The sequence below is a fragment of the Tigriopus californicus genome, chromosome 12 (assembly GCF_007210705.1).
Source record: "Tigriopus californicus strain San Diego chromosome 12, Tcal_SD_v2.1, whole genome shotgun sequence".
NCBI lineage: Eukaryota > Metazoa > Arthropoda > Copepoda > Harpacticoida > Harpacticidae > Tigriopus > Tigriopus californicus.
The window spans coordinates 10,370,775-10,389,935 of NC_081451.1; the positions used below are offsets into that span (position 1 = coordinate 10,370,775).

The 19,161-nt window shown below is 38.8% G+C and overlaps 1 protein-coding gene across 2 annotated transcripts in view; it reads left to right on the forward strand.

Moving 5' to 3' along the window:
* The window catches only part of LOC131891916 (gamma-aminobutyric acid receptor subunit rho-1-like), a 59,977-nt gene extending 41,122 nt beyond the window's left edge, over positions 1–18,855 (forward strand). For both annotated transcript variants that reach the window (XM_059241608.1, XM_059241609.1), the window contains exons 6-11: positions 12,676–12,852; positions 13,993–14,101; positions 14,165–14,299; positions 15,906–16,145; positions 16,962–17,335; positions 17,501–18,855. In XM_059241608.1, coding sequence (XP_059097591.1) covers positions 12,676–12,852; positions 13,993–14,101; positions 14,165–14,299; positions 15,906–16,145; positions 16,962–17,335; positions 17,501–17,821 — 1,356 coding nt within the window. In that variant the 3' untranslated portion in view covers positions 17,822–18,855. The remainder of the gene's footprint in view (positions 1–12,675; positions 12,853–13,992; positions 14,102–14,164; positions 14,300–15,905; positions 16,146–16,961; positions 17,336–17,500) is intronic.
* The last annotated feature ends 306 nt before the right edge of the window (positions 18,856–19,161 follow it).

Sequence of the window (19,161 nt, forward strand, 5' to 3'; positions counted from 1 at the left end):
AACCTCTTCAAAATTTCGTTCTTAAAAATGTGGTTGGACAACTTACTCAAACCCGTTTTATGAAGCGTGCTGGACGAGAGCAATTGCTTGACAAGAAGTCTTATTAGGGGTATCTACTCTGAATTTGGACGAGCCGTCAACAATTCAAACTTGCACCATAGTTGTCCTAAGTAGCTTGACTATGAATGAAACATTTTTTCCACCAGCAACAGCTGAGACGAAAACATGCAATCGCAGCGCCCTTGATCGATCTATATTTGAAGTTATCTATGGTTGTATGATAGTCACGCAACCTTATTGTTATAGATAATGCGGCGGTACCTCTACACCTCAGTCATAGGAAAATGTTTTTATATGTATTATTCTTTTAACACTTTTGACCAAAGTGTCCCAAACAACTTTCTACAAAACTAGGCTGGTATATTTTTTGCTTCATTTTTTCTGTTCCAAATTTCCCGAGTTTCCTTGCTGCTGCTAAAAATGCAGCCCCCATCAGTTCAACGTGAACAAATAATGAGAAATAAGCTGGTTAGCCCTTGAAAAAAGATATGATTTGTTGAAACAGCGGCAATGGGGTTTATACCTATGAAACTAAAGAGCAAAATATTCGCCTAGTTCACCCTGCCTCTCTCGCTTTCTGCCTGTTTGTCCATTCGTAGAGTAGTTCTAGCCTGTTTTTCAACGGCAAATTTTACTTTTTATTTAGCATGTATGTGTTGCATGGCAGTAGAAGCTCTTTGTTGCCAAAAAGCCTGGACATAGAGGACCCACTCACGGCGTTTTTGTGCACATTTTTACGGGTGGCTACTTCTCTTGTAATGCATAAAAATGTTTCCTGGCTCAATTGTGCGTTATGAGATATAGCAGGACGGACAAGGACTAACAACAAACGCATGCAAACATCTTATCTCAGCCATACCACTTTGCATCTCGCTTCAAATGACTTTGGAGCGATGCCCAAGAACTTTGTCCTCGAGCCATTAGTAGTTAAGATTAAAATTCTCATGCATTTACTGAAAAGCTCAAACGCTAGGTACAAGATAGTATCAGCTTTTCCGTACATTTTGATCTCGAGGCCACTCACAAAGATCACCAAAGGAACAACTTTAGTTCCCTCTCACATCGCTTTTTAATCATCTATAAACACTAAAAAAGGGTTCCCGTGATAGACTTTGATCGCTGTTGGGAGCAATTGATCTTCGGCAAAGGAACTCCCTTCTAGTTACGGGTATCATATTTCCAGCCTTTGACGGGGCTGGGTCTGCGATACTTCAATAAAGTTGAGAACACCATTACATGCATCTGGGGAAGCTCAACTCGTTTGCAGTGTAACCCTAGCTTGAAAATGGCCTTTTCCCTGCTTCGGTTGGCTGTCCCCTTGGTTCTGTGCAGATCTGATATCTCAACTGAGCCTTAAAGGAATATTTTGATTTCAAATACTCTTCTTGTTTTGAAACTTGTGAATTGTCGAAGGGTCAAAAATCGGCATTTTCAAAGAAAGTTGATTGTATTTTGTGTCGTACCCTCTACTTAATAGTCCTAAAAGATTGGTCAACAAGAGTTTTAATTTACTACCATTTTCATGATTTTATAGAAATTCGTCTTGACGATTTGACCTTGCTTCAAATTGATCCATTTCCATTCATTTTGTTAACAATTTGTCGTTCTTACTGAATAAGCTGATGTGATGGAATATCCAATGCACGAGATGCTTCCTTATTTTTTGGTGGAACTCCCACTGCAGTCTTTTCGCCTTGAAGGTTCGTTGAAGCCCAGCCAAGTGGACCCAAGGGTGTTACTAAATTGCAAGCTCCTTATCGGGCATTCTTTTGAAGGTCATAGTCGTGCATATTTGAATAATGTGAAAGTGCATTTGACCACTCCATCTCGGAGATTGTCATCGTTGATCAGGGTTACCCTTAAACTGTCTAACTTCAGTCTTTTAATCCTTTCAATGCTATTGGACAAATTCGAGCGAAAATATATTCACACGGTCATTGCAACACTACATTAAGGCTCATCTTGGATATCCTGGTGAGCTCATATTTCTTATGATATGTGCGCCATTGTTTGACCATGGAGATGGTGGATGTGCACTTTGTGGTCGGCCTTCGGGCTTTCCTTGGCCGACTGAATTTCATCAATATTATCCGAAGGAAAGAATGGAAAAGGATGAACACATTGCCGTGTCCTTATCTGTCTATTTCCTTTCCTCAAACTGGTTCTCAACAACATGAGAACCAGATGAAACATAAGCTCTGTAATCCAACATCTCGGACGGGATGAGGTTGCCTCAACTTATGGTCTGCTCTAATGGGTTCTTGGTAGGGGGTGAGCATCCATAGTTAAGGCATAAATGGGGATCAGAAATCTGCTGCCGCTTTCCACAAACTTCTTAATAGCTTTAAAAGAAGACCTGTAATTTTGTCATTAAATTGAAGAAATGTAACCCATTTCGAATCAGTTGCAGAAAAAATCCTTTTTCTATTCCCTAGTATACAAGGTCTGAACAAGAAGACGAAACATAAAATATGCCGCAAGAAAAGGGGGCACTTTTTAGTAACTAATGACAAGATAGCTTGATGGCGGTGAAAAAAAAGGCACAAAGTTATTGGATTTCAGGGTGATAACTCGCATGTGCTGAATTTCAAGATGATGAATCTTTGAATCGCAAAAACTTGATAATTGTGCACGTCAATTGCGATAAGAACCACAGAAGAGTTTATTGTACCTTCTTCTGTAGTATAATACTGCATTTGAAGTGGAGAGAAGAAACCATTACTCACGCGAAGAAAAGAAAATTTAAGGAAAAATATAGAGTGGCACCCTGATTTTCGGCATTTTGTGTCTGGAGACTTTCAAAACTCAAAAAAGTAGTAATTTGCTATAATCCAATCACTGCACTAGCATCTTGGCTCAATATTAGAATATTTTATTGTTTGCTGGAACAAGCTGACAAATTGACATAAATGACAAATTAAATATATGCCCCAAGGCAGGTGAGCGGGGATATAGTGGTGGGATCAAATAAATTTTCAAAATCGGGATCGCCAGAAGGCTCGGAAACTCGAAGCAACGCCTTTTCCAACGTTCCCTAAAAGCCTAGGTTCAACCAAAAAGATAACCCTGGTTTGATAGAAGAAAAATCAGGGTTACTTTTTGTGACTAACTAAGAGGTTTCCGATAATCACCCAGGAATGCCATATGCCACTGAAAATGTAAATTGGTAGCCTTAGTTGCAACCTCCGGTTATTATTTGTGTGATCCCATCAGTACTGGGCACCTTGTCTATAATGTTGCTTCATGTAGTGACGTCAGCTGCTTGTTTCCCTTTGCTTCTCAAAGGCAGTACGATTGGAGCTGGACAAAGTTTGGGTTAGGGGCCTACTCCTCCTACTACACAGTAGGTAAAAGTGAGCTTAATCAGATCCCACGTCTCAATCAACCCTTTGTGTATTTCAAATACCAAGAAGAATAGTATCCACCTCGTGACTGATAAAGATGAACATTATTAATAAACCAACCAAATCAAAGTGTAGTGGAAGAAAATAAGGAATACGTAGTTAATGGCATGTTCCCATGTGGATGGTGTGTCAAAAAGCATCATGCGTACGTTGTGCCTCAACCAAAAAATCGACAATAACATCAGATACAAGTCTGTTCCAGGCTAATGACACACAAAGGTCTGTTGCCACGTGGATGGCTAATGGACAATCCAGAACCAGGAAAAAATACCCCGAAAGACAGGCACCCTTTGATTGTGAGCATTCGTTGAGCTATGCATTTTTACGTACTTGGGTTTCAATATTGTTGATTAACTATTTGCCATTTTGGTCCTCATTCATCGTACAAATTTTGGCCATTGGTACTTGAAGGATGGCAAACCTCTTGAATCTAATGACGAGGTTTGATCTTTTGGAAAGAATTGGAATTGCCTTGGGAGATGAATGAGTGATAAATTTAGCTTTTATTTTGAAACAAATTGAATACAGTAAGAGTTGCAAATTTACGTTCCTTGGGGATAAGCAAAGGCAAAGAAGCTATTTGTAATTGACAAGTAGCCATGGACTTTTTTTTGTTTGTTTTTATTGTTGATACATGTACGTGTACTATATAGAAAGAAAAAAAAGCATCTTTTGAATATGCTTAAAATTCGCCCATGGGCCATCTAACATAAATGAGATGATCAGACATTACAGGCAATTGAAATTGTCAAAACTATTTTGATTATCTCTATTGCAGTTTCCTTTATTATCCGTGAAGTAATGGGATTGAAAACGTTGTTGAATTTTAGTGTGTTTCTTTCATCTTTGGCAAAATCTTGATTATACATTTGAATGAGATGGAGTTAAACAAATTGGATCTTGAATTCATATTGGATTTTTCAACTTTAAAAAACTTGAATTGAGCCACCCGGAATTGTCAAAACGTGTGAATATTGCCTTTTAGAAGATTGATGATTAAAATTGTCAGCCATGAATGAAGTCAATGGGCCGCAAGGGGATTTGTTTTTTGACTGGCATTTGGGCAAAATGCACCCATAATTCATATCTTGAATCATGCTGGACAGCGAGAGCTTTATATCTAATGGAAGGCTCGGAGTATGTTAATTATTATTTGTACATGCCATACACTAAGGAACCAGTGCTATATATAAGTAAGCAAACAACACACGTAGTTTTGGGTATTTCCATTGTGACACATCAATTCTCTTGCTGCCCTTCAAATCAATCTAATGGCGAAAAAAGAACTTGACCAAATGTTAAGTTTTGTGCGATGCCGAAGTCCCAAGAGAAATTACTCTGGATTTTCCTCCTTTTCTATTACAAAAAGCGCCTCTGATGGAACAAAAAACTTGTTAAGAGAGTGAAAGTTATTACAAAGTGTCCTGACATTGAGTTCCTTTTCTTTTTCACTACTATCTATAGCCCCCTTACTCTGAACACTTCAGAGGGTGCTTTGTCACTCAGCCTCTACCAAATAAAGGGCCGCTTGGGCCAACTCCTTTTCATTGAATAATAATGCGTTTGTGTTGTTTTTGGCTAATTCTATCAAAATCTTATTTATAATTAGTGCCCCGGCTCACATAATTTCCGGAAAAGAAATTGCGTTCAAGGCAAGGCAAGAGCGGTTTATTTAGCAATCTACCGTGCCTTTTCTCGTTTTCTTTGGGCCGTGTGACGTGCAAATAAGGGCCTTTATTCGCATGATGATTACCTTCGGATTGATATATTTTCTGATACCTTTAAGCAAACTTTTGCAATTCTTTTCAAGAGTTTCAGACTCCGAAATCTTAGCGTACATTTTGAGAGCACCTTCAAGCCCTCAAGAGTCCCTCAATTTACGAGTAGTTTCAATCTCATAAAATTTGATCCGTATCAGGTTTTAACTCACACCAAAAGATTCCAGTCCAAAACTTCAAACCTACTTAAACTAGCCAGATCTGTCATGGTGGATCACATATCCTATCAAAATAAAGATAAGCAACATTTTATTTGCTATTGCTCGAGTTAACATACTCAATGAAGGTTAGGAGAGTACACCAAATCCTTCACGAGCTAGATGGCGCTACATGCATTTAGTGAAGGATCATCTGACAATCTTACTACAAATAAGGGCTCTGCGGTAGAGAGAATGAGTCTGAAAAGCGACCTCTGACGGGCGCAGCCTTCACGATCCAAGAAGCCGTCGTTTGTAACAAATCAACTTGTAGCAGTTTTGCGTGACAATGCCTGCCCTTTTCCTACCCACGAGTTTTTGTCGACGGTTTCTTCGATCTTGTGTTCAGTGTTTAGGAGTGCCCCGGTTCGGTTCGCCTCTCCGACGTTTCTCAAGAAAACTTTTAGACGCTAAGACACACCCACAGACGAAGAACCCTCTGATACCGGACATGACATTGTATCGGAAATAATTTGGAAATCGTGACGGCTAGCTACCATAGCCAAGCGAGATTCGCCTCTCCGACCCATGTACTCATGACACAAAAATAAACTATGAGGAATTACACTACACTGGACTTCGAACTATTAATACCATTTGCCAAGAATTGACCTGCTTTGTGTAGTCGTTTCATGCCTAAGGTTTTAAACTTAAAACCTTGAAAAATCAGTTCTCCTATTTGAATCAGAATTCGAATTATGCCACCTCTGATTGTGAAGTGTGTTGGCTACTTTTCCGCATTTTTTTTAAACTGGAGCATTCAGGAAAGTATTGGAATTTGAAACATGAAGATTCAAAGGGAGAAATCAATTGAAGGACATTCTTTATGAAGCATGATAGTACACCTGCGTGTACATAAGCCAAACCTTTGATCCATCAGGAAAATATATGTCAAGATTCCAATCATACGGATGGGTAGGTTATATTTGTGAGCGAGACATTACATTTTGGAACGTATCCAAGGGTTTCTCAACTTCTAAAGAAGCGTTCAATGTTGTTCCAATAACCTAGATGGGAAAAGGCGAGTAAATCGATTGCTGAGGAGATGAAAAAAGCGGATAAAGAATTTGAGAGCCATTGAATGATTGGCAAACTTCTTCAATTGTGCAACTCAATCCAATTATTGCATTTTGAGAGGCAGTATAGTCTTTGTACTTAGGTTTTTTATCAATCAAGTCACGTACTCGTATAGAATAATATTTCAAGCAAATCCCCTTTTTTTATCGATTCAGTGCAAGATTCTGCCAAGATCACATTTCCATATCAATTCGATAGGACTCAGGCTACCTAACAACATAATGTTCTTATGACATAACTCAAATAAACAGATAATTCCAAGCAGAATATATTAAAGTGTAATTCGTGTTTTTTTTCAAGAAGTATGTTTGCATTTATCTATTTATTTGCAACCAACCAATGGTAATTGGTTGGAGGGTATGGGACGAGGGCGACACACAAAAGAGCGCCCTCTGGCGATCAAATCGAGAACAGTGCTTTCTTTTTGTGCATATAAGGCCATGCAGCTTTAAAAAGTCGAGCAGCTAATACATTTCCACGGATCTATTAGGTCAGTTATTGGGACGGAAGTTGTTACTGAGTTAGTTATTTAAACTATGTTCTGAAAACTTACACCAGGGTATAATTACAAGATATACAAATATCATGGATGGTTGGAATGATAATGAAATATTTAATCCATACAGTCAAGCAAAAATGATAAAAAGGCACAATAAGTTGGCTGTAAAATAAGGTGAGTTCATTCAAGCCTTAAACAATGAGTTTTACTCAGAGAGACTTTAGAAAGGTTGTTTCTCTTGATGGCATAATAAAGCATTCCAATTAGACTTTCGCGAAACAAATTCTTTTTTGTCTTCTATCTCCTTTTTGTTTTTTTAAAATCAAAATTCCTATTCCCTCTTTAATATGCATACCAAGGTTGATGCTTGAGTGGTTTTCACAATACAACAATGAATAATGCAATCTAACTCGTACTGGATTTGACCCTTACGTACGAGTATCCTCACTTTTCGGAAAGCTAACTTTTTGTTTCACTAGAACCAATGTTTCTGACACACCTTCTCTAGCTCTCGTGACAACATATTCTAAAAAGGGTTTTAATCTAGTTTGCATTGCGACACATGGGAGGCTTGCAATAGTTTTGATGATCCCATGGTCCCCTTTTGGAGGGCTGATCAAGGCGTCTCTAAGTCTGGAATAACGAGGTGTAGCCTTTGAGAATGGGATTTGGTCTTTAATCCGGTCGCAAATACATTGTCCAAGGCAAGACCTCGATAAGAGGCCAATGGATGGAACAAGGTCAAAGAAATCATCGCCCTAGGCCAATGCAGAGCGTTATCAAGACGGTGGCGGGAACATTGTTGAATGATATATATATATAGGAGAGGAAATACATGCCGCATTGCTTTTTACAGGCCGTCCCCTTCGTTCTGATGTATTACCGCTCCACACAAAATATATGTATATACACGGACGTCTAGAAATATGGACTGTGAGGGGGTTCCTACTAAATGCTTCGGGTTTGAGGGCATTGGTGTATTAATAAGATAGGAAGTAAAAAAACATTCTAATAAAAGAACAGTTTCTAGAGAATTTAGTGATATGTTCTTAACTTATAGTGTTAAAAGCTCATGTAGCTTATCGAGATGAGAGCAAGACTTTAATTTCATAGGATCTTTACCACACAACTTTGATCAACTCTCTTAAATTAACTAAGGCACATTTTGACGATTTATCGGTTTTTTGATAAAATGTATTGTTCAGCGATCTAAATTTTTCTTTTTCGTTTTAAGTCCATATCTCGAGAAGTCCCTGGGAAAAAGTACAACGAACGCACCATATGAGCACCAAACTTGGGAGAGTTTTCCCATTTTTCTCCCCTTCCTTTTAAAACTAGACGGGGGCGGTGGATTGTGGAACAGGGTTACATGTACATCGGCATTAGTGATGGGATCAAACAAATTTCCAAAATCAGGATCGCCAGAAAGCTAAGAAAGTCAAAGCACGGGCCTTTTCTAGCGTATCGTAGAATATTAGGCTTCACCAAAAAGGTGACCCTGGTTTGATCGGAGAAACTTCAGGGTTACTTTTTGTGATTAACTAACGGGTTTTCGATTTTCCGCTAGTAATGCCGTATGCCATTGAAAAAGTAAATTTGCTGCCCTACTTGCAACCTCCGGTGATTTTTCGCTTGATCCCCATCAGTAATTGGCATGTCATCCTAAATCCAGGGTTGCCATTTCATAGCTTTTTGAGATTGTTTTATGTGTCAATGATATTTGGAATATATATTTCGGGGCTATTTCTTCAAAACAGGTAAATTAAAAACGTTGTTTGAGACGCAATGAAAAAGCAATGATTACTTTTCAGCGCTCAAAGCTAAAGAAAATGAAGATGAAAAAAATCTAATATTTAACAAAATGAAAAAAATCTAATATTTAAAATATCAGAGAGCAGAGTCTTGTGGGTAATAAACATCAATTTCTAGATTGTCTCTATATTTAAGGGCAAATCTGATTGGCCACTCTGCACCACTACTGAGAACGTTGTACCCATTTGTTTGTAGATCAGCAATTAATTCAAGATGAAGTTGAATGAAAATTTTGAAATATTTCATTTTGAGGTGAAAATAAAAATAAATGTTAATCGTGAAATATTGTTATGCTATTTCTATACTTCAATGAAGGACAGCACCCCTTCAGTTGTTGACAAAAAAGGGATCACTTAGTTATTCAACACTCATCACCTTATCATATTTTGATAATAATTGAACTGAAACAACATTGTGCCTTGCCATTTGTGAATTATTGGACATTCATGTACCACTTAAAAATATATCCAATGAGACATACTTCTCGCAAAAAAAAAATAGATAAATTGAAAGATCCAAAGGTGACTTAGCTTATGTACCGTATTTGTAAAGCTTTTGCTTTCCAACTTGCGAGCCCTGGTTCAACCCTAGGCTAGCCAAGTTCAAGCTTCTTTGCAGTATTAGGATTACTAAAACTACAGCTTTAACCGCTTTAATGGCCGAACCTGCGGTCATTCCCGAGGGTGAGATAATAATTAATGTTGGCAGAGAGGACGGAGTGCAAATACCCACCATCAGATTTTGGGCTGAGCAAGGGAACTGCTATCTGACTCTGTAACAAGCATATGATGCAAACATATCAATAGGTTGCTAGCTTAAACCAGAGCACAAAACACATTTGTTTTGAAAAATTTATAGACCATTTTCAATGTGAAATAATCTGAATCAAAATAATGTTTTGAATAAAAAGTGTCCCTGGATATTGCCACAACCCTGTATAATCAAAGCTTAGCTTGAGAGCTGAAGAGAAAGGAGGGATTGTGGTGGAACAAGAACTGTCAAGAAATTGGGGGATATGGATAAAGATTTGACATTTCCATGAAAAGCTGTCAGAGGATAAGAAGATAGATTCCAAGATCTCTTGCAATGATTACATTGAAACAGGAGAGGAGAGAGCGGTTCTATATAGGAAAAAACAAGTCCAACATTTTTTCCCTTCTTAAGTGGAATTCAAGGAGCGTTTCCAATGAAGCATAAAAGACACAAATGGAAAGTACGTAAATCCCTCCCTATTTTGAAATTCAAAATTTTCCATACATGAAACACCTCAAAGGGCAAATACCTTATTTTGTCGACCAACTTGGAACGGGAGGCGGAAGTTGATTTGTACGTTTTTCATTGTTTGATCCACACTTTGATGAGGAGCTCTCAAAACTGTATGAATGGGTATTCCTTCAGGGCCTTCCTTGGCTTTTGTATATTGCTTCCATCCATCATCTGACATCAAAGAAGCCTTCGAAACGCGTTCTTCATGCTCTTTGACCTGCTTCATTTGGGACCATAATTCATCGAGGTACTACAAGACGGAAATGCAATATCAATTGCACTTTTACAAGCTGAAATTCTTACCATGGACCCGTTTACAAAAAAAAATCTCCAGAAAAGCCCAATAATGAGTCATGTCAAATGCCTGTAAACAAAGAAGTAAACCAGGGAGTGATAAATGTTCTTTACAAAAAGGACGGAAATGATCATAGAGATATTCTATTTGATCAATCTCGTTATTCACGTCAGCTATTATCCTCTCCTTTTATTTGTGTCCTACACCAAAAAAAAAAAAAAGATTAAAGATACATTCACTTACTCTACATGGCAATGTCACATTCGTATCACTTTGGTTCTCGGTCAGTTTCCTTGTTCATTTTAGGGAACTGGTCTAACCCCTTCCACAATTGATTTATATACGCTAGCGGGGTTTGAACCCAGGACTGTTGGGGAAAAGATGCTAAGGGAGTAGTGGCGTCTAAGAGAAGAAACACAGACCAAATAGTGCTATCAGTTAAGAGTAAAGAACCCCTGGCGGCTAAAATATCGAAAAAGGATTTTTTTTGTTCATTTGAATGTATTATCTAACTACGTGTCGTACAATATTTTATTCCTTATCGTTAAGTATTCTGCTATGTATCATCGGGCAGTATTCTACTATGTATCATCGTAGAGTATTCTACTATGTATCATCGTAGAGTATTCTACTATGTATCATCGTAGAGTATTCTACTATGTATCATCGTACAGTATTCTACTTTGCATCATCGTACAGTATTCTACTTTATGTCATCGTACAGTCATCGTACAGTATTCTACTATGAAAGCACAGGAGGCCCATCCTCTAATTCGAAAGGAAAATGACTACAAGGGGCTTTCACACATCAACATAGATTTTTTTACGAAAAAATGAGGCAGATTATTGCCGCAGGTTTCAAGTATTTTGGAATTCGCAATTAACAGCTGAAAAGTCCCTCAAAATTAACTTTACCATTACCTGACTTGATCATAATGAAGCGGTCTGTCTGCACCGTTCCCTAAAATGTGGCCCCTGGAGTAGCACGCTGATAGTCATTTTGCTCCGAATTTGCTGTCGTAATTTATGCTGGAAATAGTTCTGTCTGTTAGGTAAGTAAAAATATACCTTAAAACATGGCCAATAGTTTTGATATTGTTAATAATAAGCAAGAACTTCTCCAAGGTCTTGAGCTCTTCTTTTAACAAGACAGAGTTTTCAAATTAAAATCAAGGAAAAGTAGGGCAAAATAATTAACTCTATGGGTTTTTGCACTCCATGTTTACGTCATATACTAGTTTTTCCAGTGGCATAAATACCACATGTTGCGTCTCCCCACAGACGAAAAATTTAACGATCGTTTGAAACTTGAATATGTGTGCATTTAAAATTAGATTTTTCTTTTTCTTAAATCAGGAAAAATTGGTATTGTGTCACCAAAATAAAACAAATAGAATTTGCCAAGGGAGGAATGCCACATTTTCAAAGAATTAATTTTTTAAACAAAAAAGAGGTTTGGTGCACGCTGTTGATTGAAACAAAAGTCCTTGTCGGGTTCAATAAAATAGAATATGAATTATTGAAATTTGCTTCATATGAGAAAACAAAGAATCTTGGACTGGATCCACTGGAATTTAAAAAAAAGTCATTTCATCTTCGAATAGCGATAACTTGAAAAAGGCCTCCTTTGGAGTGAAGTAACATATGTCCAGAGTTCGAGAAGTCCTTCGAGAGATATTCGTTTTCTCATTCCCAACAATACAGATGGCCTTCTTGGAGTTGTTTTCCGCATCTGAGCGTTTGGCAGTGTCTCCTATTGGACAAACTTGTCACTTGGCAGGCATGAAGAAAGCACCATCTCAGTTGATGTCGAATACCATCTGTGGTATGGCACAATTACACTAATGGGCGTGGAAAGAAGGAACCATCATTCTACGGTACTTCAAAAAGTTACCAAGTACTTATCTTCAAGTGCTTACCAATATGGGCCATTGTTAACCGAAATATTATCATATTATGTCGTTAATTTCTTTGCTGTACTTGCAGCACTTTTTGGAAATTTGGCATAATAATGGCAAACCTGAAGAACTTACGGAAGAAAAGCAGCCACCAAACGCAATTTTAATTGAGCATGATAAATCAAGCAAAGAATTGCAAAATGTGTTAGCGAGGTTAAAACGCGCAGAAATATAGCAATGAATCGGACTCGATGATTGCAAAACAGGTCAGGACTTTTCCCACATTTTCCAATAACGAATGCTCCAATGACGCATCATCATATGGTAGAAGGTGTGACAGAGCGTCATTTTTGCTCAAGTATCATCTCTTGGCTCTCTTGCCTTTCTAGGTTGGAAGCTACTCGTATGACATGACAAAGATGCTCTTCAACATCTCCCACCTGACTTTCATCCAGAAACAGTCCATCATATTGGATTACAGCATCGAGATCCTGAACTTGAAGCCCCGAGACAAGATATTTTTGGCGGGTGCGCTTGGAAACTATTCCTTGGCTGGGTTTCAAATGGTGAGTCGAAGTTCACAGTCAGTCTAGTTTGGGTTGGGGTCAATACTCAGAATGGTGCCTTGAAGAGGACTCTGAGAAGGGAACATGCAAGGAATGCATTCACTAAGGGCCCACGTCTCTCTGAAGAACGTAGAACACTGACCCGATAACACCCTTTGGCTCTTTCAGAGAAACGACTAGAGTCCTCAGCTGGCGATAACTGCGAATTTCACAAAGGCCGTTGTCTTGTTCTTGGACATGCCCAAAGCTTATCAAACAGGTTACATCTCGGTCATTTGAAACAAAAATATGGCTTTGACAAACACAATAAGAAAGAGGGTGTTTTGTGCTTAAATGAATATCAGTTGCGTCAACCTAATTTTCTTCAAAAAAAAGTCGCTTCAAAAACTGGTTATGGTCGGGAAGGTGTAATCAAGCACTCGGACTGACCAGCTTTCAATGGGCCCAAACAAAGTTTCAATAATAAGAGAGTTGTGTCACAAAACTTGACAAAGCTATATTTGATGGGGCCTCGAAATAACATTACGTTCAACTCGGTGTTCCAAAATTGTAGGTGCATAAAAAGAAGGCAATTTCTAATGACATATTTCATGTAACCTCGGTTTATGTCGGGAGTTCCTTTGTCTACATTTTTGCTCCCTCGAAAGAAATTTGGGATGAGCTTTGGCAATTTAGTGTCTCCAGAATACCGAAACATTATTCAAAACAAATCTTTCCATAATAACTAAAAGTAGTTATTTTCCAAAACTTGAACATGTTCTTCTCAACTCCCCATACAGAGGCCAATACTTCAGGCATGACGACACTATTTTTTTTTAAAGCTACCTGGGTGCTCTAGCGTCTCTTTGAAGGTCTGACACAGAAGATCCTAAAAGAAGGGTCAATCAAGCATGTCGTGTTTATCAAGCTAGCAGTCGGAAGTCCTCTTCAAGGATCCGTCAAGTGTCTGCATTGACGAATCGAACGTCCAGAATGTCTGCTTTTAGATTGCTATAGATCCTTGGTAGACGGGAGTGTAAAGGTATACACATCTTCCCACTCATGTAACACACAACAAACATTGACCCAAGAACAAAAACCCGTCCACTCTATGCAGAGTAATATCCTGTTTCATAACAAGACCCCACTTTTGTATTTCAGAACTTGCGCCGTCACGTGATGTCCTACATCATCACTTACTACCTCCCTTCCGGACTTTTTGTCGTGGTCTCCTGGATCTCGTTTCTCATTCCCCCGGATATTGTCCCAGGTATGCACACCCTTTTTGGTTGCAGAATCTAAGTGGAACCCTCTTTGGACTTGATCTTTATAGGACGAATGGCACTGCTTATCACACTATTCTTGGTGCTCATCAATATCTTCAACAACATCACTACCAACTCGCCTAAAGCAGAGGGTCTGACTGCGATCGAAATATGGATGTTGGCCTGCATCCTTTTTGTTTTCGGTGAGAGACTTTCCTTTTCCATGAAGATTGCACGAAACGCCCTTGGAGTTAGTACCTCTTCTGAGCTATATATGTCTTTACGGGGACAAACTTTTATGAGGCATGAAAAAGCTCATGACGATCATGCTGGAACCTAATAAAGAGGTGGGATAAGCACTTTTTAGGACTAGTGAGCAACGTGGGAAAAATGAAAGCAACCTTCAAAATCTAGTGGCATATGAGAGGCTCTCAAACTGGCTGATCGACTCAAATGCGTTTTCGTCCAATTTCTGTAAATGGCGCCTATGCAATCCAGAGCGGTTCTCCTTAATGAAAGAGTGTCTGTCATGAAGGATAAGCTGCATTGGTTGAAATGCATGTTGAAACCACTTCCATTTGGGACACGACAGACACGATTTGGGAGGATTAGAGCAAAGCTGACTGAAGCTCTCTACGTCAGTTCAAATCATTGCATAACTAGGCTAACACAAAAAGGGGAAAGGTAAAACCGAGTAGAAATATTTTTCCTTCTACTGTGTAGACACCAAAAACTGGACTAGGTTTCCTCGTTGTCATTAATACTGTCTTGGTATCTGGATTTGAGCAAAGTGAAGAGGTTATTTCTTCAAACTCTAGAAATAAGAAGTGAAAGGTCGAAAATACAGAAACACCTGTGTTCTTTAAGTTCCAAAGCCTTAGATTACACAACAAAGCGTGGAAAGCTTGCTTATTTCGAATTAGCAATTACTTATCCACATGCCACTTAAGGATAATTAATGTCTCCAACCTTAGTCAATCATGAAAAGAGATAAGACTGCAGAGCCTCTGAAAGTATTTCGAGGTAAACCTTGAATGGGACAATCATAAAACTATTTCCAGACGCTTAAAGGGAGAGAGGATTAGGTCTACGCTCAACCAATAGTTTGTCCACTTTGGTGCCAATGGGAGGGGAAGAATGAAACAAACGCCTTGTTATTGGTATTCCCTGCAGCTCTGGCTGATCTTTATCGTCTTCATGCAAATGAAGTGCTGAGTGGACCACTGAAGGCTCACTGCATGGAAAACAGAACTTGATTCCCCTTTCCTTGCAGGGGCTTATTCTATGATTCCAAAGCTTCTCGAAACTTGATATTCAAGTCTTCCGGTAGTCAGGACAGTCATGAATAATTGGTAGAAGTGCCTTTGTTTTCCCCCTCTTGAAAATGAACCTGTGACCTTGAATTTGGAACTCCGTCTGTTAGACATCGCTCGTTGTCGTGAGTTGCTGTGTTCGTTGGAAAATGGAAATAATGCCAAGGCATTTGACAAGGGGGGAAGGATGTTTGTAAGCATCTGTCTGGATCATTATCAAAGTCCATTTATCAGAACATGCTGCGCGAACGGGTGTTTCTGGTGACCACTCTAGAGAAATTCTAAGGTCCCCTTCCCCTTTGGATGCACACATGGAACACAGGGCCCTTGTCTAGAAGAAAGAGTCAAGTTCAACGGAGTGACATTGTTGGGAATCGTTTCGAACTGTCATTTCCGCTTGAACAAAATTGTCAAATAATACTGCGTTTGGCACTTGGACTTGTTTATACCTGGAGGCAGAGGGGTTCTAATGCATTCTCGGGTACTTCCTTTGCAGGTACCCTGATTGAGTATGCTGTAATTCTGTTCAAGAAGCAGAAAAGGTGTAAGTATGGGGTGGCCCAAGCTGCATTGGCTCGAGGCCAATCCTTGTCGGCCTCCAATCCTGCTCATGAATATCATCAAATGGCATCATTTGCCAGGCCTCCCAGCAATGAGGAGGCCTCCTCCAATTTGGATCCTAACCGCGTGGGTGAGGTCATGTCAAAGAGCCCATCATTTTACGAGACCCAATTCAGTAAGTCTTGCATCCAGAATGCGAAACGGCTTACTACCTTCAGGACCACTATGTTCTTGTGGACGAGCAGCGTCTTGATTTATGACCATCACTTGTTTGTTTGTTTGTTTGTTTGTTTGTTACACAGTCAGATGGCAGGTCTTTTGCTCGGCCTGCCATCTGATGATCCAGCTCCGACATGGCAGACAAAAACTAATCATTGGATCAAACCAAGGGTAGCATAATAGAAAGCAAGCCCTACACCAATACACCACACCTGCTAGCCCAACCATTACTATTTATAACGAACAATAGGGAATGTTAAGAGATGGAAATTTAAGAAGAATGTAGTGCGGCATCCCTGATATTGAGAATCTTGAGGAGGACAAACATTACAGCCAAATTGTACCGGGCATAGGCTGAATTTGTCATTTAAGTCAGTTTGCTGAGTTGTTGAAGAAAACAATATAGAATTAGCATATTGGCTATAATGTTTGTCTTGTTTCTCCCTCCTCAAAATGCTGAAAATCAGTGTTGCCGCATTACATTATTCATGAATTTCGTACATGTTATAATTGGTTGGTTGTATCTTTGCAAATTTCCATCATTTCACTTAACTTGAAGCGTTATCATAGCCCTTTAGACCGGGGTTATACGAATATAAACACACTTTTGAACTTAGAATAAGGGCCTTCATCTTTGAAATGTTTCCCACGGTAGCCCTTGGATTTGGTGCAATTAGGTTTCACAAGCACATTTGTTGTTAGATTTTATGTAATCGAATTTATAGACTTGTCCTTATTGATATGTATTGCCTCACACAGCTCTTCTTTTCAGATCACTCTGTGTTTAAATATGATGCAAATGGTGGCCTTGTAAGCCAGATTTTGCCAACTAGCGGTGGTCATGTCCGCGTGATTCAACATTCTGGTGGTCCCCAGCAACAACTTCCAGCTACCACAACAGCCATTTTAAGCCCCAATACCAATTCAAACAACATTTTAGGCATGACTTCATCCAATCCATTTCATAGCAAATCTCCCAACACCAATGGAGCAAACACAACTGTAGTACCCAGTGACGTCAATGGGGCAGAAGGGGAGCAACAGCAACTGATTTCCACAACTAGTCTCACCCAACCTATCATCCTTCAGGGAAACTCCCCAGGAGTCAGGCCAGCCCGTAGTCCAGTTAACTTTGTTCTTCAACAGGTAATTAACAATTTGGAAGTATTGGTCTTGGACAGCAAAGTGCATTTCTCATCAAGTACATAAGCTTCGAAAACACATTTTGCAGTACTGCTAGGCTCCATGTTGGATTGGTTTGAGCTTATGCCATAATTCTAAGTTCTCCATTATTTTTCTCCTTTTTTACAGCCCCATGCTCACTTTTCTCCAGCCATGTTGAATGCAAATGCAACAATCCCCTCCAACATCCCCAATAACATCATCCCTCATCGCCCACATATTCGCAGCAAGGACAGCTTCAGGCGGAGAAGGCGTCAATCCATCCTAGACAAGCACTATTCTACTTGGCATGACCGATACTCTTCAGTAGATCGATTCTTTTTGTACTTCACTCCATTGCTTTTCTTCATATTCAACTTCTTCTATTGGGGCTATTTATATGTTTGGGGATTGTTTTACAGTCACAATGACAATACTGAAAAGCCCATTGAAATGCCAACCACTTACTAAGGTACTAAAAGATCACATTTGGTATTTGAAACCTGAACCAATTGAATTTGACTTTGACCTCTCAACTACAACATTGGATGAACACCTTCAGTCTAAGATGATAATATCATGAAATGAAGTCAAGATGGATTTTGTTTCAAATGTGGCTTGATTTCTATCATGCACCCAAAAGACGCTAAGTTTGTTGGAATGAATAATGGCAACGTTGTGAAGACCTTAACCTCTCAAAGTCATCCTTGGCTGGCAAAAGACTTAATCTTATTTCATTAAAGAGATGAAATTAGTTGCCAATCAAAGCCATAAATCATGTAATGATTTAGAGACAAATCAAGATGATTCATTTGTTTTATCCCCAGCTTTAAACTTGGATATACAAACCAATAAGTATTGTGTTTAAAAGCTTAAGCTTACCAGATATCATGAGCTCAAAGTAAGAAATGGCAAACATGCATTAGCAAAATCAAGAAATAACATACATGCTTGGTTTTCTACATCATTTTTGTCTTGCATTGCTTTTTCCCTTGGAGAAGTTATTCAGCAAACACGTCAACAAATTGAGCAAGTATATCTAATTGAACATTAGAGTGATGAATGAAATGGGACCAAACCGTCTGAGGGTTAACAACATTAAGGGGTTCTTGATTTGTTTTGCAAGAGCTCAAGATGACTTTTGTTAGCTTACATTGTACTGTTTTTTTGGCGGAATATGTTGCTTAAGAATTGGTTGTTTGATAAGACCTTAAGTTATTTTGAAGACTGAGATTTTGCCAATTAAACTCCCAAACTTTTTTTTCACTTATCAGACCATTTGGCACAAATTGTCTCTTTCCTTAATAAAGGCAACGTCTATAAGTGGCTTCATTAGGTAAATCAGTATTACAATTGGCTCAATGAGCATGTAAAGGCTTACTCAATCATCTATGTACTGTATGATAATGTCAGCATGGACCATCTACCACCTGTGTACAAGTGTCTTAGTTGCATGATAAATGTTCTATGAGAGTACAAAGATAAAATAAAGATGCATATATGAATACGAACACAAGTGAAGAGTCATTCTCTAACGGACTAACAGCTATTGTAAAATGAAAATAGGAACTGCAGTTGAAGCCAATTGAATTCTTCCATTAACACACTCAAAGCAAATGCTTGTTAGCAAATCATGCGTTTTGTATGTGTTTGTAACATTAATTTTTCTTCAAACAGAATATCTTGATCATGTTTGTGCCAGTCTTTAGCCTTGCATTAAAAAAGTCCAGAAGTCTAGCAGATTTGAACATGCCCAGTAACTTATTTTTGTGCCAATTATTATCATTCTGAAGTGAAGGCAACAGGATTGA